Genomic DNA, 27158 nt, shown 5'->3' with positions numbered 1-27158 from the left:
TGTTTAAGAAAGGTGGTAAGGATAAGCCAGGGAACTATAGACCAGTGAACCTGACGTCGGTGGTGGGCAAGTTGTTGGAGGGAATCCTGAGGGACAGGATGTACATGTACTTGGAAAGGCAAGGACTGATTAGGGATAGTCAACATGGCTTTGTGTGTGGGCAATCATGTCTCTCAAACTTGATTGAGGTTTTTGAAGAAGTAGCAAAGAGGGTTGATGAGGGCAGAGCGGTAGATGTGATCTATATGGACTTCAGTAAGGTGTTCAACAAAGTTCCCCATGGGAGACTGGTGAGCAAGGTGAGATCTCTCAGAATACAGGGAGAACTAGCCATTTGGATACAGAACTGGTTGAAAGGTAGAAGACAGGGTGGTGGTGGAGATGGAGGGTTGTTTTTCGGCCTGGAGGCCTGTGACCAGTGGAGTGCCACAAGGATCGGTGCTGGGTCGTCATTTAAATAAATGATTTGGATGCGAGCATAAGAGATACAGTTAGTAAGTTTGCAGATGGCAATAAAATTGGAGGTGTCATGGACAGTGAAGAAGGTTACCTCAGATTGCAACAGGATCTTGATCAGATAGGCCAATGGGCTGAGAAGTGGCAGATGGAGATTAATTCCGATAAATGTGTAGTGCTGCATTTTGGGAAAACTAATCTTAGCAGGACTAATATACTTAATGGTAAGATCCTAGGGAGTGTTGCTGAACAAAGAGACCTTGGAGTGCAGGTTCATAGCTCCTTGAAAGTGGAGTCGCAGGTAGATAGGATAGTGAAGAAGGCATTTGGCATGCTTTTCTTTATTGGTCAGAGTATTGAGTACAGGAGTTGGGAGGTCATGTTGCAACTGTTAGGCCACTGTTGGAATATTGCGTGCAATTCTGCTCTCCTTCCTATTGGAAAGATGTTGTGAAACTTGAAAGGGTTCAGAAAAGATTTATAAGGATGTTGCCAGGGTTGGAGGATTTGAGCTATAGGGAGAGGCTTAACAGGCTGGGGCTGTTTTCCCTGGAGCGTCAGAGGCTGAGGGGTGACCTTATAGAGGTTTACAAAATTATGAAGGGCATGGATAGGGTAAGTAGGCAAAGTCTTTTCCCTGGGGTTCTCGCCTCCATAGCTAGAGGGCATGGGTTTAAGGTGAGAGGGGAAAGATATAAAAGAGACCTAAGGGGCAACTATTTCATGCAGAGGGTAGGTATATGGAATGAGCTGCCAGAGGAAGTGGTGGAGGCTGGTACAATTGCAACATTTAAAAGGCATTTGGATGGGTATATGAATAGGAAGGGTTTGGAGGAATATGGGCCTAGTGCTGTCAGGTGGGACTCGATTGGGTTGGTTTTGCTGGTTGGCATGGACAGGTTGGACCGAAAGGTCTGTTTCTATGCTGTACATCCCTAAGACTCTGTGTCAGGGTGCCCACAGTGTGAGGAGTTCCAGGATTTTGACCCAACTCCAAGTTAGAATAATATGTGGCTTTCATGCCCATTCATCTGCAGCCTTTATTGTTCTAAGTGGTACGGGTCACAGGTTTGAAGATGTTATTGGAGGAACCTTGCTACATTACTGCAATCAATCTTGTAGATGGTACATGCTACTGCCACTGTGCCTCAATGATGAGTGAAGTGAATGTAGTGGATGGGATACGAATCACATGGGTTGCTTTGTTCTGCATGGCAACAAACCTCTTGAATGTTGTTTGAGTGGGATGCATCCAGGTCGAAGAAGAATATTCCGTTACACTCCTGATGTGTCTTGTCAGTGGTGAACAGATGTTGAGAGTGATAGAGTGAATGACTTGCTGTAAAATTCCTAGTGTCTGAGGTATTGTTGTAGCCACAGTATTTGTTTGGCCAGACCAGTTCATTTTCTGATGAGTGATAAATTCTCCGGATGTCATCATTAGATTGTTCAGATTGTTGGTGAGGCCACTTTTGGAGTAGTGTCTACAGTTCCTGTTGCCCTACTATAGGAAGAGATATTATTAAATTGGAGAGGGTTCAGAAAAGACATAAACCTTCCAGTCCTGTCAACATGCTGTTGAGTTATAAGGAGAGGCTGGATAGACTGATTGTTTTTTCACTGGAGTATAGGAGATTGAGAGGTGACTTTACAGAGGTTTATAAAATCATGAGGGGTGTAGATAAGGTGATTAGGAAAGGTGTTTTCCCAAGGGTGGGTGAGTTTAAAACTAGGTGACATATTTTTAAGGTGAGAGGAGAAAGAATTATCAGGGCACTCTTTTTCATGCAGAGGCGGTTCCTGTGTGGAATGAACTACTCTCGGAAGTGGTAGATGCAGTACTGTAACAATATTTAAAAGATGTTTGGATTAGCATATGAATAGGAAAGGTTTGGAGGGATTTGGGTCAAATTCAGGCAAGTGGGACAAGTTTAGTTTGGGCATGGACAGGTTGGATGGGTCTGTTTTCAGTGCTGTATGACTCTGAATCTGTCCTGAATGGACCGCAGTTCTTCAAAGGATTGGAACCATTATAAGCTTTATACTTTTGTCCCTATCTTCACTCCTCCCCTTGGCCACTAACCAGTTGAACCTAACTGGTTGTAGCCTGCAGTGTTCTGTTTGACCCTAAATAAGTGAAATGTAGTGGGAAATAAGGGAGAAGAGGGAAATAGAATGATAAGAAACATTGGTTTGGAGGGTAATGTCGAAAAGAGAAGACTTCTACTACTCCCAAATGTCAGTGTTTATATTTTCACTTGCAAATATATGGACTTTGTTTACAACACATTTTGAAATTAGATCCCCCTGCAACCTGAATATTTTGATATTGTAAAAATGAACGTGTACACTGTTGTTAAATTTGTATTGATTAATGTAAATCACAGAAGCAAAAACCCTGTAAGATCCAATGCATCAATAAAGATGCAGGAATGTATATATGAATTGTATTGTACTCAAACTAATTGTTGTGCTAACTCATTGTTAGAGTACTGGTTTGACATAAATGATTTCATGAAATCTTGGTGTCCCTGTATGTCTGGAAAGACAGATGTGAACAAATGGGCTTTTCTGACAATTCTGTTATCTTAGTCATTCCTGATTCTAGCTTTGCAGCATCACAGCTTTTGCTGCCATTCCAATCCTTTCCCATAATAAGGCTATATTCCCAGTCATTGTTTTGTTTCTACTGTTATAATTGATTAAAGCAAAAAACCTGCTTAATCTTAAAATGTCCGTCCTTTCTTTCAGACAAGAAACTTTAGAACACTTACTTGCTAGTGTTCTGGATAGGGAAAAAACTGAATCAGCAATTGTGAATTGCATTCAAATATTTTTGACCTTATTGGAGACTCGAAGACCAGCGTAAGTTGAAATTATTTCTGCAGTTAGTTTGGAGCTCTTGAATATTATTTCTTAAATTGTTTAATAATTGTACTTCAATTATGTTGTACAAGGGCTCAGTTCTCTGGATGAATGCAGTGTGATTCATGTGGGGTCAAATGACACGAAGCATGTAACTACAGTGGGTTAATGTATATAGTATAGGATTACCCACTAATGTGTGCAGATCAAGAGAAGATGCGAGGCCGTAGTGATTAAATCATTGAAGGCCAATAAACAGTGTGCCAAAGAATTGGAAGATCATTTAGAGTTTTCAGTACTGGGGATGATGGATTATTTATTAAAATAACAAAATACATATGCTTTACTTAGGCTGCACTTGGAGTGAGTTGTATTTGGTTTTGATCACCATATCAAATGAGGGATGTTGAGACTTTGGAAGAAGACAGTGAAAATAATAGCTGATTTGATGACCATTTGTTACAATAATAGGTAGGAAATCATGTTTTGAGGATATAAGTCTATAAATAAACTTAGGTTTAAAGAATGGGCAGATATTTGACATATGGAAAATAATGTGGGAAAAGTTGGCAAGAAGAATAGAAAAGCAGAATGGCTTTGAAATGAAGAGATGCTATGATTTTGCAGCACAGAGGGATCTGAGTATCAAGAATCATAATGTTAGCATTCAAATAAAGTAAGTAGCTAGGGTGGAAAATGGAATAGTCATAGAGTAATCTAGAATGAAAACAAACCCTTCAGTCCAAATCGTATGCGCTGATCAGGCATCCCAATCTGACCTAGTCCCAATTGCTAACATTTGGTTCATATTCCTCGGAACCCTTCCTATTCGTATACCCATCCAGATGCCTTTTAAATTTTGTAATTGTACTTGTCTCCACCAATTCATCTGGCAGCTCATTCCATACATGCACAATCCTCTGTGTGGAAAAAGTTATCCCTCAGGCCCTTCTTAAATCTTTCCCCGCTCTTAAATCTATTCCCTCTAGTTTTGGACTCCTTGACCCTAGGGAAAGTACTTTGGCTATTCACCCTTTCTATGTCTCTCATGACTTTATAAACTTCTATAAGGTCACTCCCATCTGATAAAAGTCCTGTTGTACTATGCGATAATCTTCATGGTCCACCACTGCACCAATTTTGGTGTCGTCTGCAACCTTACTAACCATATGTCCTGTGTTCTCATCGTAGGTGGACTCAGCACTGAGCCTTATGGCACACCACTAGTCACAGACCTCCTGTCCAAAAAAAACAACTCTCAACCACCACACTCTCCTATTGTCAAACCAATTTTGCATCCAGTTGGCTAGTTACCCCTTGATCTGATGTGGTCTAACCTTTCCAGGCTACCATGCAGAATATTGTTGAATGCTTTGTTAAAATCCATATGAATGTGGGCCCTATTTTGAAAAGAGCAGGACAGTATGCAATGATGAGCTCCAGCCTTGAATTCACTCCAAAAATCAAATTTCCAGGGAGGAGCATTCATAACACAGCCAAACAGGTTGAATATTAACCTGCATTCCCCTTCGACTCATGCCAATGGAACATGATAAGAAAGGGAGAGATACCTTATCTGCCATATGATGGAAACACAGTTGAGTCATCTCCATGGAGATCTATAGAACCAGATGACAACATGCACGTAAAATTGCATGTTTCTACAGCAACTTGAACTGTAATGCATCACCACTTTGGAGTCTAAAAATGGTGAAATCTCACTACAACTGGACAGGGAATTGGCAGGTCTCCTTAAAAGGGATATACTTGCATAGGAAAAAATTGAGTGGGTTCACCAGGTGATTTCCTGGAATGCAGTGGTTGACTTGCTGCATCATAAAATTCAGTTGGTTTATTGAAGATTTTAGAATAATGAGAGGCAATCTTATTGAAACATGTAAGATTTTGATGAGGTGAATGGGCTTGAGAGAAGGGCATTCAAGTTCTTAAATATATATTGCACGGTAAGAGCTTCGGTTGTGAATTGCTCTAATCTTCAAGGGCTTGCTTTCTTTGTTTTGGGGTTTGAGATATTTTTGCCCTTTTCATAAACTAACTGCAGGGATAAGAATGTAGCTGAATTAAAAGTTCATTGTCTGATTGGGGTGGCTTCAATACTTGTGTGATCATTCCCTTTCTCCTTTGTATAGTCTGTGTAACATTTTAAAATTGATTTTCATTTGTTTTTCAAGTTTTGAAGGTCAGCTAGAGATTTGTCCAACTGGTATGAACCATGCAGCCTTTTCTGTGAGTAATAGCACATTGCAAGCCATTAGACAAAGACTTAAAGACTTCCATCAGATACTACTTGAGCCTCCTAAGGTAAGATGGATAAATGGCTTTGAATACTTGGATATATGCCAATTTATTTTGGGTGTTTACTCTTTCCCTTTTCAAACAGGCTGTTTTGCTATCTCACTAAACTAGTTAAAGATTTTGTTCCTTGAAATGCAAAACTTTTAATTGTTAGGTTTTCATAGTAATTTGACATCCATCAGCCATTCTTTAATAGTATGTAGATTTGGGCCTGAATTCTTGCTCCTATGCCAGGACTGCAGAGCCTAGACCATTCCCTGCTATATAAACCTCACTGGGAAGTTTTGATGGGGAGATGAATTTTATGGGCAAGATGACATCTTCCCAAAATAGTGTGAAATCTGCTGGATGTGGAAGACCAGCCTTGGTACTATGGCACTTTGTGAAAGCAATGTAAAAATGATAATTAAACCAAAAGAGCTCTCAATCCTCTCACACTATCCATTTTTCATCAATGCCAAGTGATGACTTCTCGTGCTGTCTATCTCAACATATGCTCTTCTACTGATTTTTTCCCCCCCCTCCCCGGACCACTCACCTGCATGCCAGTCTAACTCCTTTCCTAGCCCTTTGGGTCTTTATAGTCCTTGTGCGAACTTAGTGACAACCCTTTATCTCTTACACCTAGCATGCCAACTCACCCAGTGCTCAACTATGAGCAACCTTCCAGTCCATTGCTGAGATTGAATCAGTTCGAGTGTCTATGGATGAATTTGCCATGTCAAAGAAAATCACTCTCAGTACAAACTTCAATTTCATTGCATGTCATTTCCTTTAATCTCCTGATAAAAACAATCTCTCATAGTTCCACCTGAGAGTTTCTAACCATTTGGAGCTGTCAGCCAAAATGTGAAGAGACTAGCATTCCAATGTGGTAATGAAAGGTTGTTAGATTAGTGCTATAGCACTGATCGTTTGATATAAACCTAAAAGGTTCATATTTAACAGACAGAAAGAAATAATACTTATTTTTACCAACTTGAGACACATTTTTAAATATTGAGACTGGTTGTTATAAATGGCTTGACAGCTTTGCTGATGGTCCTAAAGGTAAAAGCGGTGACTGCAGATGCTGGAAACCAGATTCTGGATTATTGGTGCTGGAAGAGCACAGCAGTTCAAGCAGCATCTGAGGAGCAGTGAAATCGACGTTTCGGGCAAAGGCCCTTCATCAGGAAACTTTTGAGGGCTTTTGCCCGAAACATCGATTTTACTGCTCCTCGGATGCTGCCTGAACTGCTGTGCTCTTCCAGCACCACAAATCCAGAATGATAGTCCTAAAGAGCTGTTCACTTTTTGCATGCAATCATGTCTAATTTTAATTACCCCAATCGCATTCATGAAAGGTGTCTTGGAACTGCCTCTAAAGGGTGTCTCAAGTCTTAAAAGAACACTAACAGATTTAGTTCTTGTATCAGTTCTAAAATGCAAAACTTTGGACCTCCCATTTTTGAAAGTCTGGTCACCCTGACATCCTTCAGTTGCTTCTGTGAGGCACAAATCTGCAATTTAGAGTCCACCCCAATCTTCCTTCTAGCCTCCTCCCATCTCCTTCCCTAACCACACACAGAAAAAACTGGGGAAATGGCATGTTCTATGTTTAGGGGTGGGACTTCCAAATTCAAACCTGGTTCATCATTGTTGTCATTGATTATTAAGGCTCTTTATCTTTGTGAAAGTTCAAGCCTTAGTGTCATACGAGAGAATGGGTAACATATTTGTTATATTTAGCATGACTGTGGTTTAATTCTAAGAAATAAATAAATAGTCCTACTGTTGAGTTCACTTCACAAACCTGAAAGGCATAATCTTATTTTAAAAAGTAAAGCTTTATAAATTTAAGGTTGTCAACCATCCTTGCAGTGTGTGGCAGTAATGATCTCTAGGAAAGCTCCATCTCTGAATACACAGGCCATTATTTGGAGATAGAAAGAACTTGTATGCTCCACCTGTTTCAATTCAACGCAATAGGTAACTGCCATTCTTTTGATTCATATTTCAGGGGAATGCCTTGACCAAAGTCAACCTGCTTGGTTTAAATTTGTAGAGAATTTGATAGCTAAATGTCAGTTATTATTTAACTGTGCTTTTCCCGTAGCAATACGTCTGTCAATCAGAGTCCATTTAATAACTGGTCACCACTTTTTTTTCATATAGTGTGAAAAGATTATTTTTCTTTTTTTTTAACTGAGTTGAGCAGATGAGTCCAAAACCAAGAAGCTCTGACAAATGTCTGTTTATTTACCTACCTGACGAAGGAGCAGCACTCTGAAAGCTTGTACCTCCAAATAAACCAGTTGGACTATAACCTGGTGTTGTAATTTTTGAACTGTGTTCACTCTAGTGCAACACCGGCACCTCCACATTTTTATTTTCCAGCTGTGCTCAAGTTCTGTATGTTCAAATGGCGATTAGATATAGGATCCTTGCGTCAAGGATAACCGGGGCTTTTTGTTAATGTTAGTACCAATCAGAATTACAGTACTATAAAATGCTTAACACAGAATTGACGTAAAGATAAATGTCACCATAGTCCCAAAGGACCATAGGGCTCCACTGTCATTAGAGAGAGACAGCTAGTGGGGAAACCTGAGGGCCACCACGTCTGAGGTGAGGAGCAGGTTGAGAAGGCAGGACCTTCAAAGTAACCTTAGCCAGTGCAGGAATTGAACCTACATTGTTGGTATCACTCTGTATTGCAAACCTGCCGTCCAGCAAACTGAACAAATGGGCAACTTATTTTGAGGTTACTATGAAGGTTCTGCTTTTTCAACATCACATGAGGTGTACTGACTCTAGTGTTAAACTCACCATCTTTCTGTAATGAGGGAGCAGTCCTATGCTCCACTGGCTCTATGGTGATTACTACTATAGATGTAATGAATTGATAACAGCAATCTCAGGATGATTTTGAGAAGGGTGAAAAATCTCAGAAGCAAGGAAATGTCCATAACGTATAGCAAAATCTCTTTAAAGATGTTCAATCGTACTTGTTTAAAGAACTTTGCATATATATGTGACAGTTTTGATTTTGCTTGATAAACTTTGATTTAAAATTTACTGTGTCACTTTTTTCTAGAAAAGTGCAATGAAAACTACGTGGGGAATATTAGAAACACCAGTGGGGAATACACGGCTGAATGTGGTCAGACTTGTAGCGAGCCTTCTACAAACAAATACACTCAGTATTAATGAAGAATTGGTAGAACTTAACACTATGGATGTGTTGTTGGTGAGGATCCACTGAATGTTGGTGTTTTAAGTTTCATTTAGAGACTATTAAAATTCTGAATAATGGGAACAGATTATACTGTTAATAATTTGTTTTTAACAATTATGGAAGTAACTTTGTGGACCTGACAGAGATTAGAAAACTCTGTGGATAATGTCCCGAGGAGAGTAAAGATGTCAAGACTAAGGAAATGTGCAGAGGAAAATTAATAGAAATGTACGAAGTAAAGACTTGGTTGGGCTTTTAGAGGAGGAGGAATTAAATCAGCATGTAGTAAATTTGGATCTTCAGAAAGCCAGCATATACACAATAAATTGAGTAACCTTCTGTGCTGTAGCCATTCTATGATTCTGAGTGGTTTAAAACTTTTGGGAGGGGGTGGGGAATTGTGTGGTTGGTTTATGCTGCAGAATATCACTGCACAAGATATGAGGTTACAGTTTTGGGACTAATGTATAAGATTGACTAACTTATAGAAAATAGACAGTCAGGGTAAATGGATGATATTTTGATTGGAAAACCATAATTTGTTGTGTGCTAAAGGAATCAGTGCTGCCTCAACTATTTGATTTATATTAATGGCTTGGATAAAGGGACCAGTTGTATCGCAGCCAGAGTTCCTGATGATACAAAAATAAATGGAAAGCAAATTATGAGGAGCATACATCTACAAAGAGAAATAAATATGTTTAGTCAATGGGTAAAAGTTTGGCAGATTAAGAATATAATGTGGGGGAAGAAAATGAGCCTATCCACTTTGAAAGGAAAAATAGAAAATCAAAGTATTAGATGGAGACAGAAGCTGTGATACAGAGGGTTATGAGCATATGAATCAGGAGTAGGCCATTTAGCCCACTCAGCTTGCTTGACCATTGGATAAGATCATGGCTGTATCTCTACTTGCCTGCCTACTTACCTTTTGAATCATTTGTTAGTTCAAACTGTCCCCTGGTTTTAGTCTTTCTGACAAAGTGAATTATTCTCTCACTCTACACCTTGTAAAGTCCCCTCAGATCTTGTATGTTACAATAAGATCACTTTTCATTCTTCTAAACTCCAGTGGATATAGATTAATCTGTCCAACTTTTCCTTGTGAGATAATCCATCATTCCAGGAATCAGTCAGATGTAATTGTGATCTCTCAAATAAGGTGACCAAAAACATACACTCTATTCTAGATATCCCACCAAAGCCTTATACAACTGTAGCGAAACATCTTTATATATTCTGTACTCCTTGTGATAAATGACAATATTTCATTTGCTTTCCTAATCATTTTTTGTACCTCTATTCTATCTTTTGTGATGTATACATCAGGGCAACCAGATCCTTCTGCACCTAGAGTTCTGCAGTCGCTTTCCATTTACATTATATGCTTCTTGCTAAAGTGAACAAATTCACATATTATACTCCATTTTGCCTACTAATTTCATTGTCCATATCCCTTTTAAGATTCCTTGTGTACTGCTCACAACTTATTTGCCTGCCTGTTTTTGAGTCATTATTAAACTTAGCAATCATACATAGTCCCCTCATCCAAGTCATTGATTGTTGCTTGTAAGTTGCAACCCCAGTATTCAGTTTTTGGCACATGACTTGTAACATAAACCCAATCAAAAAATTATGTATTTATGCCTACTGTGGTTTCTGTTACAGAACCAACCCTGAATCTGTGTTAATTTATTACCCCCAGACCACAAATTTTTACTTAGTAATCTTTGATGTGATATCTTGTCAAATGTCTTCTGGAAATTTGAGTATACCACATCTATAGGATCCCTTCATTTTCATTGATTGTTATATCCTGAAAGAATGCTCATAAATTAAAACCCGTTGAAGCTGTCTAATTAAATTCAGATTTCCCAAGACCATTGAGATTTTCCAACCCTGTACCCTGTTACTGCCTTTTCCCCATATCCTTTCATCCCTTTACCAATAGAACTATAGTTAACTCTTTATTGAAAACATTCATTGTTTTGACATCCATTGATTTCTTTGTCAGAGAATTCCACAGTCTCTCTACTTCCTGCATGAAGAAAATTCTCCTCATCTTGATCTTAAATGGCCAGCCCTATATCCATACACTCTGACCTCTGGTTCTGAACGTGAATCCTCTTGCTGTGAAGGCCAGCATACCATTTGCACCTTTGCAATCTGCACCCGAATGCTTGTTTTCAACAACTGGTGTATGACCGTACACAGGCCTTGTTGCATCTCCTTCTCAAGCAAAGTTCAGAATATAGTCTACCTTCCTGTTTTAGCTACTAAAATGAATAACCTTCCATTTAATCCACATTATACTTGTTCTGCCATCATGTGCTCACTCACACAAGTTATCAAAATCACACTGAAGCATTTCTGCATCTTCCTCACAGTTCAGCCCTCCCACCCAGCTTTGTATCACATGCCATTGTATTGAGATAACGTAATACTTAGATGTTCCCCTATCTAAATCATTAATCTATATTGTAAATAGCTGGGGTCCAAGCACTGATCCTGTGGTACTATCATTCAGAAAAAGATCCATTTATTCTGACTCCGGTTCCTGTCTGCTAATCTGTTCTCTATCCACGTTAGTACACTACCCTGATTCCCATGTATTTTAACTTTGTGTATTAATCTCTGATGTGGGACCCTATAGGAAACTTTTAGAAACTATTAACCACATCCATTGGCTTCCCCTGATCAACTCTACCTGTTACATTCTCAAAATCTCAGCAGGTCAAACATGATTTCACTTTCATAAATCCATGCTAACTCTGTCTAATCCTGTCGCTGTTTCTAAATGCTCTGCTATTAAATCTTTTATAATGGACTCTTGACATTGTCCCTATAACTGATGTCAGACTAACTGGTCTATAATTCCCAGTTTTCTCTTTAACCACTTGTTTAAGTAATGGGGTTTTGTTAATTACCCTCCAGGATCTTCCAGTAAGATTTTGCCTTTTTTTCATATTTTGGCTAATCATCTTACCTATCACCAACTTTGGAATTATACATTTTATTTGACAATTCAGTTTCAGTTATGATCTGAGGCAAGGTGAATGGAGTATAAAGATAGGGAAGTCTTGCTACACCTAGATAGGATATTGGTAAAACTATAATAAACAAAGAACTGTAGATGCTGGAGATCTGAAACAGAAACAAAAATTGCTGGAGAAACTCAGCAGATCTGGCAGCATCTGAAGTTAATGTTTCGAGTCTGAAGAGTCATTGGACTCAAAGCATTAACTTTGTTTTCTTCTCAGATGTTGCTTGACCTTCTAAGTTACTCCAGCATTTTCTGTTTTTGTTGAAAAGACCATACCTGGAGTACTCTGTACCGCATTTGTTCGCCTTATTTAAGGGGGAACGTGCTTGCATTAGTGGCTGTTCTGACAAAGTTCACTAGATTAATTCCTGGGACAAAAAGGTTTATCATAATAGGAAAGGTTGAGCAGATTGGGCCCTTCCTGGAGTTTGGGTGAACTAGTAACCTTACTAAGATGTATCAAATTCTGGGGAGACTTGCTGTAGATGTTAGGAGAATGTGAAGATGTTGGATATTTATTTGAAAATAAAGCTTTAGTGTTCTAGAAAAAGATCCGAAAGTGGGAATGATTGGATATTCTTTCAAAGTTGGTAGTCATTGTGGACCAAGTGGCTGTTTCGTGTGTATGATTCTTTGAGTCACTTGTGTGAACCATTATCTGTAGTTTTATCCACTAATTTTTAATTGGTTGGAATATTTTGAGCTTAAAGCTGATTTTTTGTAACAAAACATTTTTATTGTGTAATGAAATCCAAAATTTTATTTTTTTTAATCAAAGGATATGTACTTCAGATACGTTTGGAATAATTTTCTTCATGTACAAGTAGAAATTTGCATTGCAACAATCTTAGGAAGCCCTCCACCTCATGATACGCGCACAGAAAACAACATAGAGGATAATTCCAATGCTGCCAGAGAAAATATATTAATAAAACATGTAAGAGCCTTTACCTTGTATAATTTGGTATTGCATGGTTAATATTGGCTTGTGAATGCTACTTGGTGTACGTTCACATGCTAGTATGTATTTTTCCTGAGTTAATTGTGATTATCGTAAAGCAATGTATTGCTGTTGTACTGAAAAAGTGTGTAATATCTGAGCTATCTTGAGCAAGCTTATTCAATGTTTTATTGTTAGTTCATTTATGTCATTGATTGGTTCACCATTATGAAGCAAACAATTAGATGTCAAAATAGGAATTAATTGCAGTATCTTTTTAATTTAGTCAGTATTTGTTTACATTTCTTTATTGTGAAATCCCATTAATGCTGCAAAGAAAATTTCAGCCCTCTGAGGTCATGCAATTTTCCTGTTTAAACATGAGCAGATAAGTCATACTTACCTGCCAGTATATTATTGACCTCATCTTCAGTATTTCTTCAATGCACTTCTGGATAACCAGAATTGTATACTGCTGCTTTTTAAAAATTTTATTGCACAGGCCTCCTGTAGGAATCGGTATTCTTGTTATTCCCCATGCTTTAACCACTCTTGGATTCTCCTGCTACTCTGTCCGTCGTTTTTAGTTGTTTGTTCCTCATGCTAAATGTAGCTTTGCAATGCTTTTGTAAGTCTTTCCTTGTCATCAGTTTGTGAAATTGTCTGAGTTAAAACTTTGACTTTTAAGTGAATGTTTTTTATGGAGTAGAGGATTGTCTTTTGTTACTAAATATCTTTAGGTGCTTTTGAACACCTATACCCTTAGGATTCTGAATTAAAACCAAAAATCCCCTTTTAGAATACAAAGATGGGAGTGTGTCTTTAGGTGTTATAAATAAAGGTATGGTTTACGGTTTGCAAAATAACACAGACATGAAAACCACCTTGTGTGAATTTTGAAATAATGGTGTTTATGCTAAAATTATTTTTGATTTATTGTTTAGTTGTTTGTTTACAATCTGCTTTCAGCAGACCTCCATATCTGATGACAATTGAGTATGATTTGGCGTACTGATCTATTGTCTCAAACTCTGTGAAGCCATTAAAAAACATTTTTGGTTTTAATCACTATGTATATTAACTCAGTTTTCCATTATCCAGCTATTTACGAAGTGCCGATTAATTCAGAGAATACTTGATGCGTGGGAAAATAATGAAAAGGAACAGTAAGTAAACAATTTGTTTTAATTATCCAACTGTTTCAAATGTACATATTTAAAATCAATAGTAATTTTTAAAAAATTATAACCATCTTGTATGGGAGTTAGGCAGTATCAGAATAACCTGAAATTTGTGGTGACCTACTGTTTTGGGACTGTAATTCGAATGCAATCTCAACTGATGAATGGAGCTTTCTCTTCAAAACAAATTCTACCAAAAAGGGGTTGGCAAATCTCAAACAACTCTCAGTTCATTAATGGTGCAAATTAACACACTTTTCTTGAGAGTCCATTGGAATGATTGAAATGAATAAACTGTGGCAGAAAGGGTGTTTTTCATATTGTAAAATATGTTTGGGTATATTAGAAGGAGGTGGTCTACATTTTATTTGTACTGTTGCAAAAATGTCCACTTATATAGACAACATTATTTTAGTTAGAGAGTTTTGGTTAAATGGAAAATAAATGAGAATACCTAGTGTGAGGCAGGTAAACAGATCTGAAGTAACTAGTAGCCTCTGTTTATTTTTTTTTAGTTCATTCATTAGATGTGACCATTGCTAGCAATTTATTGTATAATTCAGGGATGGACAAGGTGCAGTTAAGGGTCAGTCACATTGCCAAGTGCTTGGAGTCCCCCCTACATCAGACCAGGGTCGGACGTCAGATTTCCACCCGAAAAGACAGTAATGAACCACATCGGTCTTTCCAACAATTGATTCTTGGTCATCATTAAATTCTTAATTCCAGATTTTTATCAAATTCAAATTCCATCATAGGATTCAAACCCAGGACCTCCGAACATTACCTGGTTCTCTGGATTAATAGTCTAGCTGTAAAACTACCAGTCCATTGTGGTGCATTGCATATTAATTTTTGTTTGAGATTGAGATTGCATTCGAATTTTTATTTGGCGAGGTTCAAATTGAAAATGGACAAGCAATAAGCAATGTAGTCTGTCTTTTCTAATGGAACCAGCAAGTCTGATAAGATTGCAGTTATCTCTTTGGGATATAAATTCTTCAAATGGGTACCAGAATCGGAGAGGTTTTGAAGGTAAAGTTAATTGTTAAAAGCAATAGCATGTTCCTGCAGGGACTGAAGGGACGTTTTGTTTTTCATTTTGGATTTATCTATAATATGTCTAAGGACAGCGTGGTTGGAGCCCTGGAAGCAGCTTGGAAGAACATGATATGTCTCTGTCAGACCAATATTTGGGAGCTATTAGAAACTAAGTGTTTTTTCTCATTTTTGAATCATTAAACAAAGCTGTGAGGTCTCTTATTAAGTTGAAGTGTCCACTGTCATGAGATTCCTCGGTTGGAGAATTGCCTACCCCATTAGAAGGACTGCAGGAAATCTCATACTTTGTGGAATAGCAGGAAAGCTTAGGAAAATAAAGTGAATTCCTGAGAGCTCTGGCATGTCTTGTTTCCATCACAGAAGGAGTGAAGGAACCCTAAAATTCTGAACATAGAAGGGTCGTTTTGATGGCTGGGGGGGGGGGAGAAACCAAAACAAAATAGAATGTGTCTTGTTCGGATTTCCAGGTTTATGAAGTAACATTTAACTTAGTAGTATGTCCTTGATTCTTGTGTAGTTTAAGTTTTAATTTAAAAGTGAAACCTTGTGGTGTAATTCTTTCAGGTACTAACTGAGTGTTCAAGTTTCCTTTCCAAAGTGACTGGTCTCCCTCAAGGTTACAACAGTACACCTCACATGGGATTTGCAAAAAAACACTACCTCTCTGCATTGACAACATTCACCTCAGAGTACAAAAATGTGTTCAAGATAATGGCTTTTAATTGCTGTGAAAGTATAAATAAAATTTGATATCATCTGTATTGACCACTGAGTTACAATTCTTTGTAAACAAAAGCATAGAGTCATAGAGATGTACAGCATGGAAACAGACTCTTCGGTCCAACCATGCCGACCCAGGTATCTCAACCCAATCTAGTCCCACCTGCCAGCACCCAGCCCATATCCCTCCAAACGCTTCCTATTCATATACCCATCCAAATGCCTCTTAAATGTTGCAATTGTACCAGCCTCCTCCACCACCTCTGGCAGCTCATTCCATGCCACCCTCTGTGTGAAAACGTTGCCCCTTAGGTCTGTTTTATATCTTTCCCCTCTCACCCTAAACCTATGCCCTCTAGTTCTGGACTCCCAAACCCCAGGGAAAAGACTTTGTCTATTTATCCTATCCCCTCATGATTTTGTAAACCTCTATAAGGTTACCCCTCAACCTCCGCTGCAGGGAAACCAGCCCCAGCCTTTTCAGCTTCTCCCTGTAGCTCAAGTCCTCCAACCCTGGCAACATTCTTGTAATCTTTACTGAACCCTTTCAAGTTTCACAACATCTTTCCGATAAGGAGACGACCAGAACTCCATGCAATATTCCAACAGTGGCCTAACCAATGTCCTGTACAGCTGCAACATGACGTCCCAACTCCTGTACTCAATACTCTGATGAATAAAGGAAAGCATACCAAACGCCGCCTTCACAATCCTATCTACCTGCAACTCTACTTTCAAGAAGCTATGAACCTGCTCTCCAAGGTCTTGTTGTTCAGCAACACTCCCTAGGACCTGACCATTAAGTGTATACGTCCTGCTAAGATTTGCTTTCCCAAAATGCAGCACCTCGCATTTATCTGAATTAAACTCCATCTGCCACTTCTCAGCCCCTTGGCCCATCTGGTCAAGATCCTGTTGTAATCTGAGGTAACCCTCTTCGTTGTCCACTACACCTCCAATTTTGGTGTCACCCGCAAACTTACTAACTGTACCTGTTATGCTCTCATCCAAATCATTTATATAAATGACGAAAAGTACTGGACCCAATACTAATCCTTGTGGCACTCCACTGGTCACAGGCCTCCAGACTGAAAAACATCCCTCCACCACCACCCTCTGTCTTCTACCTTTGAGCCAGTTCTGTATCCAAATGCTAGTTCTCCCTGTATTCCGTGAGATCTAACCTTGCTAATCAGTCTCCGATGGGGAACCTTATCGAATGCCTTACTGAAGTACATATAGATCACATCTACTGCTCTGCCCTCATCAATCTTCTTTGTTACTTCTTCAAAAAACTCAATCAAGTTTGTGAGACATGATTTCCCATGCACAAAGCCATTATCAGTCCTTGCCTTTCCAAATACATGTGCATCCTGTCCCTCAGGATTCCCTCCAACAACTTGCCCACCACTTATGTCAGACTCACTGTTCTATAGATCCCTGGTTTGTCCTTACCATCTTTCTTAAACAGTGGCACCACATTAGCCAACCTCCAGTCTTCCGGCACCTCACCTGTGACAATCGATGATACAAATTATCTCAGCAAGAGGTCCAGCAATCGCTTCTCTAGCTTCCCGTAGAGCTCTAGGCTACACGTGATCAGGTCCTGGGGATTTATCCATCTTTGTGTTTCATGACAGCCAGCACTTCCTCCTCTGTAATATGGACATTTTACAAGATGTCACCATCTATTTCCCTACATTCTATATCTTCTATATCCTTTTCCACAGTAAATACTGATGCAAAATACTCGCTTAGTATCTTCCCCCATTTTCTGCGGCTCCACACAAAGGCTGTCTTGCTGATCTTTGAGGGGTCCTATTCTCTCCCTCGTTACCCTTTTGTCCTTTAATGTATTTATAAAAACCCTTTGGATTCTCCTTTAATTCTATTTGCCAAAGCTATCTCATGTCCCCTTTTTGCCCTCCTGATTTCCCTCTTAAGTATACTCCTACTGTCTTTAGACTCTTCTAAAGATTCACTCGATCTATCCTGTCTATACCTTACATATGCTGCTTTTTCTTGACCAAACCCTCAATTTCTTTAGTCATCCAGCAGTCCCTATACCTACCAGCCTTTCCTTTCACCCTAACTGAATATACTTTCTCTGGATTCTCGTTAAATAATTTACCTTTATGATATGTTGAAAATATGCAGTGATACAGAACAGCCTGCTACTCTTCACAATAAGGAAAGTAATAAGATATATTTTAACTAAATTATTCAACAATAACATTTTTTGATGTTTTAACCAGTACTTAATGGAAAAGTGGGGAGCCCTCAAGACAGTTCCAGGTGCAGCTGCCCAAAAATCATTGTGATGGACAGGGATCTCAATCATATCCAATCATTTTTTACACTTCCGCCCTTGCCCTTCCCCATCTTTCTAGAAATGTGAAAGAGAGCCTCCTATTCTCATTTACACCCCTCCCCTCCAGCCTCTGTATTCAAAGGATCATTTTGTGCCATTTCTGCCACCTCCACAATGATCCCATCCCAAATGCATTTTCCCCTCCCTTGTCAGCATTCTGACCTGACCATTCCCTCATCTCTATTCCTCTATTACCCTGATACCTTAATGCCTTCCACAAGAACTTCCTAGGTAGTCACAGGCGGTGTAACTCTGAGCCTTTTATTACCTCCTTCCTCGCTGCCCAAGGTCCCAAGCACTCCCATCTTCCAAATGAATCCCTTTACTTAGTTCTTTCAATCTAGTCTACTGTATTTGCTGCTGACAGAATGTTCTCTTCTATCTTGGGGTGTCCAAGCATGGATTGGCGAACACTTCCATTTGGCCCCAAACATGATCTGATCTTCCAGTCACTTACCATTTTAATCCAGCATCTTGCTTTCACCGTCACATTTCTGACCAAGGACTACTGCAGTGTTCCAGTGAAGCCCAACACAAGCTGGAAGAAAGCGCTTCACCTTCTGCTTTTCTGGATTCCGCATTGAGTTCGACAACTTTATTTCATAAACTCTGTCCTCCATTTTGCACCTCTCACTCCTTGACCTGTTTTCATGCTTTGGCTTTCAGCATAACTAACCAATGTTCTGCTATTAACACACACTGTGCACCTGTGTCACTTCTGTACAAACATTGCCAATTCTGTTTGCCTTTTGTTCTGTGACACCTTTGGTCTCTGATCTCATCAACTTCCCTGCTGATATGTGATCCTCTCCACCTTTTTACACTATTAAAATCCTAATTTTTCCACTTTTCTTATATTACAAAGAAGGCGGGGGTTGTGGGGAGGGGGGGGCTGGTGGTGTTTGAATGGAGTGCTCTTCGGAGGATCAGTGTGGACTGAATGGGCCAAATGGCCTGCTTCCATACCATATGAAATTCTTTATTATATAATTGCAAAAGACCATATTGTTACGGATGTTTGAGATATTCAAGACCTCGACATGCTGCTATATAGAAACACGAGCCTGATCACTCAGCTATGTTGTGATAAGACTGGCAAATAATTGACACTCCTCAGCCTGAGGAGGAGCTTAGCGACAGAGAATCATATAATAATCATGAAACTGTAAATGATGTTGCGAAGGTAAATCTGGGATTCTTAATTTGAACCAAAATGCTAGTGCTTAAGATACAGATTTGAAATGGCAAAGGACAGATTTGGGACTGATATTAGGAAATTATCCACAAGAGCAAAGATCTCTTCATATAGAAACGCTGAACAAAAATCTTGCATTCATTTGAAGAGTCGCATGGTATGGTTGAAGGGAATTGCATTTTCTCTAGCTTGGCAAGATAGGATAGTGTTCTTCCTTTGTTTCCTTAATCTTATGAAAACTCAATGTCTGAATATTCTCTGGACTATGTAAAGTCTTTTTAGGCCAATGACAGGTAGGTTCACTGTTGAGTAGTTTGCTGTTGAATAATCATTTTTCTGCTTCACTTATGAGAAAGGTGATGAGTTTTGTGTTGCTATAATAAAACCAAAAAGATTAAGTTGTCTCAGAAATGCTAACCACTGTGGTTGAGTCATCATATCATAATTTATTTTTCCCTAGGTGCTTATGCCAATTAAACTGAAAACTTGCAATACTTTAGATCCTGGCACCAAAAAAACCCAACTTGCCAGTGCAAGTAGTAATGGATATTTTTAATTAAATTCTGATCTTATCAGAAAGACCGCGTTAATAAATTGGTGGTGCCAGTTATTTTCTGCCTCTGAATATTAACTCAATTTACACATAGAAGATTGTGCTTCTTGAAAATTAATGAAAGAAAAATCACTAGTGCAATCTTTATAACAATACCTCTACCAATTATAGTTCATTTATCAACTAATCAGCACCTTGTGCAGTTTAAAAGTTAACTTTCCCCTTGAATTGACATTTTCAAAATTATCAAGGTGTCCTCAAGATGAAAATCTTCAACAGTGTATGTCTTTTTTAGCAACATTTCTTTTGGTTAAAAAACGTTTCTGCAAGTATTATTTTCCCTCCTCCCTTGTCAATCCTTTTCTCTTTCTCGCCACAACTCCACTCCACATTCTCTCTCTCGTGTGTGTGTGTGTGTCTCTCTCTCTCTCTCTCTCTCTCTCTCTCTCTCTCTCTCTCTCTCCTGTGTCTCTCTCTCTCTCTCTCTCTCTCTCTCTCTCTCTCTCTCTCTCTCTCTCTCTCTCTCTCTCTCTCTCTCCTGTGTCTCTCTCTCTCTCTCTCTCCTGTCTCTCTCGCTCTCTCTCTCCCTTTTTTTTCTCCCCCCTTCTCTCTTCCCCCCCCCTTGTCTGTGTCTCTGTCTCTGTGTGTGTGTGTGTCTCTCTCTCTCTCTCTCTTCTTTCCCTTCCAACCCCACCCCTACCCCCCGCTTGTCTCTGTCTGTCTCTCTCTCTCTCTCTCTCTCTCTCTCTCTCTCTCTCTCTCTCTCTCTCTCTCTCTCTCTCTCTCTCTCTCTCTCTATCGCTCTTCGCCCCCAACTCCCAACATCAATAACTATGCTTTGTTGTTTCGGAATAAGTGGATGAACTTGTTTTTCAGATCAGCAGGTGGAAGACGGAGGGGGTACATGGGTCACTTAACACGGATAGCTAATGCTATTGTGCACAATGCTGAGAAGGGACCAAACAGTGTACTCATTAATCAGCTGCTTAAAGGTATAATGCTCTACGTATTTGTTTCTGTTTTAAACATGTCATTCACTATAGCTACAACTCATCCTTTACTATTTCTCCTAAAGTATACTTTTTATTCTACATTTTTCCATACTGCAATGAATTGAACTTGTGCACGACATTTTAAATTAAAAACTTTTTATTTTCAGAAAGACTGAAAATAAATGAACTGTATTTAACTGTGTTCTGTGTGAAGATTGGGCACAGTCTTTACTCCTTCTCCACATAAACAATTTGATAACAGGTTTCTTAAGCAGGCTGTGTCGTCTTACTTTCTACACTGTCTTGGTTTAGCCCAGTTCTATTAAATACCAATTGATGTTATAGTGAATAAATTTATGCTCACAGTATCTTCTCTAAGTGTGGCAGAAGAAAATAGCATTGTGCTCAACCACTGCTGGCTGAACTATTCATGAACATTGCTTACAGCTAGTTATTCTCAGAGATAAATGTGAAGAAACACAAAGGGCTAAATTTTACTAAAAGTCAGCTGTGTCAACTTTGGGAAATTGCATGGAATGTTTCTGTTCATGAGTGCTAGTGCGTTGTCTCTCTCAGTTTGTCTCATTATGTATGCATCATACCTCTAAAGCACCCTGTTACATTACGGTGCACTCAGCAGTGGTGAAAGTACTTACCACTGTCGGGACCTGCTTTGATTACTGGTGCTAGTGCCATATTTAAAGTGCAGACACCCGGAGCTTCCCTTCACGGTGCACGTTATGGGAGGGAATGAAAAAGAACTGCTTCTAAGGACACAAGTGACATGGATGAAAATACAAGCTCACAGTCATAAATATAACGCTGTTTTAAAATTTTCACTTGCTGATCAACTGTCATTGTAACTGTAGCTACAGGAATAAGCAATACCGATTAACTGTCCTCGACACCATACCATCTTAGTACCCTGTCCTTAACATCCAGTATAGCATAACATCTTGTCATTATTCAGTGTGAGAGCATTAATGGAAAATTGTCAAATGGTTGTAAAGGTTTAACCTTTTTTTTTCCACAAAAGCAAAGGCAAGATTGTATTTACTTCTAGGAACAAATAGCAGCCGCTTGCCTTTTCAGCAGCAACAAATTTACAATCAATGGATGATCACTGTACCTACTCACAACTGTGGAGCCAGATATCAATTAACTCCTGTCTAATTTGTTGAGCCTGATGCTACAACTGGAAGTGATGTTCTGCCTGCACAGTCTTTCTCCTTGGAGCACTGTTGCTGCTTGGTCAGCTCTTCAGCATTGTATTTAGACTCAACCTCAGAATCATCAGCTACAGATGCAGAAGGTACTCCTTGTCTTTCAGAAACTGTCCTTGTAAGGCAATCGTCCCATGAAACAAGCAAGAATATGAGAATTATCAAGAATATAGCCATCATGAAAGCTCCCAGATACTTGGCATATCAGTGATACTGATGATCACACAACACCTGTACATTAATGGAATACAATCCTTTTCTGTAGCTGAAGTGAGCTGTCATGATAAGGCAGTTTTAACATTTGTGTATGGTCTATAGTGCATTGCACCTGGGGGAAGTCAACTATGTTGGTAAAACTGATGGTCTGGTTTGCAGCTGTGACCTTTATCATGGAGAAATGATATGAAGCGGTGTGATCTGATACAAATTATATTTGTAATAGTGGGTTGATTAGATTAGATTACCTACAGTGTGGAAACAAGCCCTTCGGCCCAACCAGTCCACACTGACCCTCTGTTGAGTATCCCACCCAGACCCATTTCCCTCTGACTAATGCACCTAACACTATGGGCACTTTAGCATGACCAATTCACCTGACTCGCACATCTTTGGACTGTGGGAGGAAACCGGAGCACCCGGAGGAAACCCACGCAGACACAGGGAGAATGTGCAAACTTCACACACAGTCACCTGAGGCTGGAATCAAACCTGGGACCCTGGCGCTGTGAGGCAGCAGTGCTAGCCACCGTGACACCCTAAGGGTTGTGATATCTGACTTGGGTCCCCAGTGGATCCATGGAAGCAGTCAGTCGTGTATACATTTGGTGCAGCCGTCACCGTGATGGCCACCCACCCTCTAACGTCACAAGTCCCACTTCAGCAGTTGGCATCGTGGACATCATCAGTCTGCAGCAACACTGCAAACATTGGAGGAAATAGCATCGTGGATGCTGGACTCTGGGCCTTGATGTCTTAAAGGGATCTTCAGCTTCATTGTCTTCATGTGGACATTGCTTAGCAGACGCTGAAGGTTGCTGCTCCTGTACTTGCTGATGCATTTATTATTCCTGATTTTCTGTGAAGCTTTGTAGCACTGTGACCATGTAGACAATTACCCCTGCTGTGGCTGAATCTTTTGGTCATGATGAGCCTGCATGAAGAATATCAGAAACAGAACAGGTTTGTAGTGATGTCAGTATTCAGTATTCACACTACAGATAAATGACAATTTAGATTAATCCTCCATATAATGGAACATGGAGGTCCATGGAATGTCTTTAACATTGACACCTTACTTAGATGTGTACAGCACAAATCTTATCAAATGGGAAGGTGATGGCCTCATGGTATTATCACTTGACTCTTAATCCAAAGACCCAGATAATGTTGTGAGGATCTGGGTTTGAATCTCAACACGGCTGGTGGTGAAATTCAAATTCAATAAACATCTGGAATTAAGAGTCTAATGATGACTGTGAATCTATTGTCGGTTATCAGAAAAAAAAATCTCCTTTTATGGAAGGAAACTGACATCCTCACATAGTCTGTCTACATGTGATCCCAGACCCAAACTGCTGTTTGGGCAATTAGGGATGGCAATAAACGCTGGCCTAGCCAAAAATGCCCTCATCCCATGAATGAATAAACAAAAAAAAAACTACAAATATAGTAGGAGGTAGTAATCAAACCATACTTAAGGACAAAATTTTAATGTCTGTACATCTTGACTTTTTTTTAAAAAAACTATTCCAACATAAAATTGAAATTACACATTAACATTTTAGTTTCCTTTTAAAGCATGTGCCATTTTGTGCAAATAAATAAATGAGGAGCAATTTTTTTTGGTTGGACTGATTATTGGGCAGTGAATAGTTGTTTCAATATATTATGCTTTTAGAATGATCAGAGTAATGGATTTTGTTTAAACAAAGTCTTTCCAACTTTTTCAGATCTTAGTGAGGACTACAGGGAAAGATGGGAGACGTTTACAACAGGTTCATTGGCAGAAACCAATAAGAAGAATGCAATCGATCTGGTAGGTCTCTGAAAACAAGGTGCACATCCTGAAAGATATTTAGAAGGAAAAAAAATGTAAAGCAATTTAAATAAACATGAAACTTTTGATTTTATGGAGATGAAAATAGGCAACCTTTTGAAGGTAGAAAGTTGAATAACCAGTCAGGCACGACTGTTGTGAAAAATTGGCTATAGTATGAAACAGTAGCTTCGGAATGAAATAGTCAGTGTCAAGCATGCAGCATTTACAGAAAGATTGAAGACACTGATTCCAATCTTATAATGTTTTACGTTGCTATTTAGATTAAAATATTATTTCAGGCATGTTGCATTAAAAGTAGCTATATGTACATTGAAATTATGGTCAAAAAGTTTATTTTTATCAGTTTGCCCATTGTTTTTAAGAAGCTTATGCAGAATTATCCCATTCTTTGAATTGTGAATGGACATTTAGGACTATTTTGTAGTGTTCTGAATGTATGAAGATATTGTCTTCAGTTTATTCTGAAGAGTCCGTTGGCTGTTACACAGCTTTAAAATTGGATTACATATGCCTATTATTTCTCAAAAGGCAAAACGACTTTAGCTTTCCTCAAGTGAGGTTGTAATTTAAATTTTGAAGTATGGAGGAACACTCTGAAAGTTTTAGCTTATTAAAAATAATCCTTTTTTTTCCCTGAAGGGAGCAGAGTTGTTTTATTGGGAGACCAAGGGTGAAAAGTACACATTCTGCTGTGGAATTAATTGGGTTTGTTGTGGTATCACTTTATCCTATAAATTATATTCCAGGTTAGCGCGCACAATATACATTCATCAAGTGATGATGAAGTTGATTTTAAAGAACCAGGATTTGCTCCAGACTCCGGGTTACAGCAAGTAAGTATTTTCTTTACTGAGTAACCACTTAATACTACTACAGTTTTAACAGATAAAGTACCTGGTTTGCACGTGAACTTAAATAAAAATGAGAAATTATAAAATTAGTGTTTTAACCAATCTGATTATATTAAATATCAAGACTTAAGAGAATTTTTTCCTTTCTAAGTGCAGGATGTGCCTCATATGTTTTCATTCAAGTTGCCAGCATATTCTGTACTGTTAGCACTTCATTGTAGAACTAGAGCAATAATGGATATGTTAAACCCATTGTGTACCAAGATCCTGTGTGTATACTTTGCTTTACCTTTTGTTAAAGATTTTGCACATATAGTTAGTGATGTGTGACGGTGATAGGGCTACTCCCAATTTGGGAGGTTAGGTACGAATAATATTCCTTCAACTGAAAGGATATGCAGGACTCTAGTGAGATTTGTGTGGACCATGCTAATATACTAGGGTATTTTGAGATCAATTTTTTTTAAAAAAAGTGGTATTGAGTCTCTTGAAGAGTATTAAGATGGATAAGTCCTCCAGGTTTGATGGTATCTACTCTAGGTTATTGAGAGAGGCAAAAGAGGAGATTTCTGGGACCTTGACTAAGATCTTTGTATCCTCATTAGCCACTGGAGCAGTTCCAGAGGACTAGTGTATAGCTAATGTTGTTCCTCTGTTCAAGAAAAGAAATAGGGATAATCCAGAATGCTATAGACTGGTGAATCTCACATCAGTGGTTGGAAAGTTATTGGAGAGAATTCTTAAGGATAGGATTTTACATGCATTTGGAAAAGCATGGCTTAATTAGGGACAGTCAGCATAGGTTTGTGCTGGACAGGTCTTGTCTTATTAACTTGATTGAATCTTTCGTGGGGATGACAAAGGTGATCACTAAGTGTGTAGAGCAGTGGATGTTGTCTGCGTGGATTTAACTAAGACTTTCGACAAGGTCCCTCATGGTATGCTCTTCAGAAGATTCAGGTGCTTGGGATCCACCGTGGCTTGGCTGTGTGGATTCAGAATTGGCTTGCCCATAGAAGGCAGAGGGTAGGGTGGAAGGGTATTTTTTTAGGTTGGAGGTCGGTGACTAGTGATGTTCCACAGGGTTCTGTACTGTGACCTCTGTTGATTGTGATATAAACATGTACACAAATGATGTGGATGAAAGTGTAGATGTGTGGGTTAGTAAGTTTGCATACAATACAGAGATTGGTGGAGTTGTGGCTAGTGTAAAAGGTTGTCAAAGGATACAGTGGGATATAGATCAGTTGCAGATTTGGGTGGAGAAATGACAGTTTAATCCTGATAAGTTTGAGGTGCTGTACTTTGGGAGATCAAATGTTACGGAAATGTATACAGTTAATGACAGGACCACGAACAGCATTGATGTACAAAGGGATCCTGGAGTTCAGGTCCATAGCTCCCTGAAAGTGGTCGTACAAGTAGATACACTGATAAAGAAGGTGCACACTTGTACTCAATTCTCCAACCAATAAAAGACAAGAGTTAGGATGCCATTGTGCAGCTTTATAAGACTTTGGTTGGGCCACACTTAGAATATTGCCACATTACAGGAAGGATGTGGAGGCTTTAAAGAGGGTGCAAAGAGGTTTATCAGGATGCTGCCTGGATTAGAGGCTATGTGCTCTAAGGAGAAGCTAGAAACATTCTGGAACGGTGGAGGCTGAGGGAAGACTTGATAGAAGTCTTTAAAATTAGGAGATGCGTAGATAAAACCAGTGTTGAAATGTCTAAAACTAGGAGGAATGCATTTAAAGTGAGAGGGGGAAGTTCAAAGGAGATGTGAGGGGCAGGGATGGTGGTGGAGGCAGCTACAATAGGGGAGTTTAAGAGACTTTTAGATAAGCACATGTTTATGCAAGGAATAGAGGGATATGGACCAAGGACGGGCAGAAGGGATTAATTTAATTTGGCGTCATGTTCAGCACAACATCGCGGACTGAAGGGGCTGTTTCTGTGCTGTACAGTTCTTTGTTCTGTGTTCCATTTGAAATTGAGGTGATAGGTTGAGCAGGTGATGACTACTTTTTAAAATCATCTTGGCAAATAAAAGCAGTAGTACCTTGCAGCAAACTGCTGAAAATTTGGTCAGTTCATTAATTAGTGGAAAC

General features: G+C 39.1%; 1 protein-coding gene across 6 annotated transcripts in view; it reads left to right on the top strand.

Moving 5' to 3' along the window:
* Positions 1-27158, top strand: part of LOC140493615 (serine/threonine-protein phosphatase 6 regulatory subunit 3-like) — a 135984-nt gene that overhangs the window by 52954 nt on the left and 55872 nt on the right. For all 6 annotated transcript variants that reach the window (XM_072592245.1, XM_072592248.1, XM_072592247.1 and 3 more), the window contains 8 exons: positions 3208-3321; positions 5514-5643; positions 8717-8869; positions 12679-12837; positions 13942-14006; positions 20799-20914; positions 24087-24172; positions 24943-25029. In XM_072592245.1, the coding sequence (XP_072448346.1) occupies positions 3208-3321; positions 5514-5643; positions 8717-8869; positions 12679-12837; positions 13942-14006; positions 20799-20914; positions 24087-24172; positions 24943-25029 (910 nt within the window). The remainder of the gene's footprint in view (positions 1-3207; positions 3322-5513; positions 5644-8716; positions 8870-12678; positions 12838-13941; positions 14007-20798; positions 20915-24086; positions 24173-24942; positions 25030-27158) is intronic.

The sequence above is a fragment of the Chiloscyllium punctatum genome, chromosome 22 (genome assembly GCF_047496795.1).
Source record: "Chiloscyllium punctatum isolate Juve2018m chromosome 22, sChiPun1.3, whole genome shotgun sequence".
NCBI lineage: Eukaryota > Metazoa > Chordata > Chondrichthyes > Orectolobiformes > Hemiscylliidae > Chiloscyllium > Chiloscyllium punctatum.
This window is presented reverse-complemented; position numbering and strand designations above follow the sequence as displayed.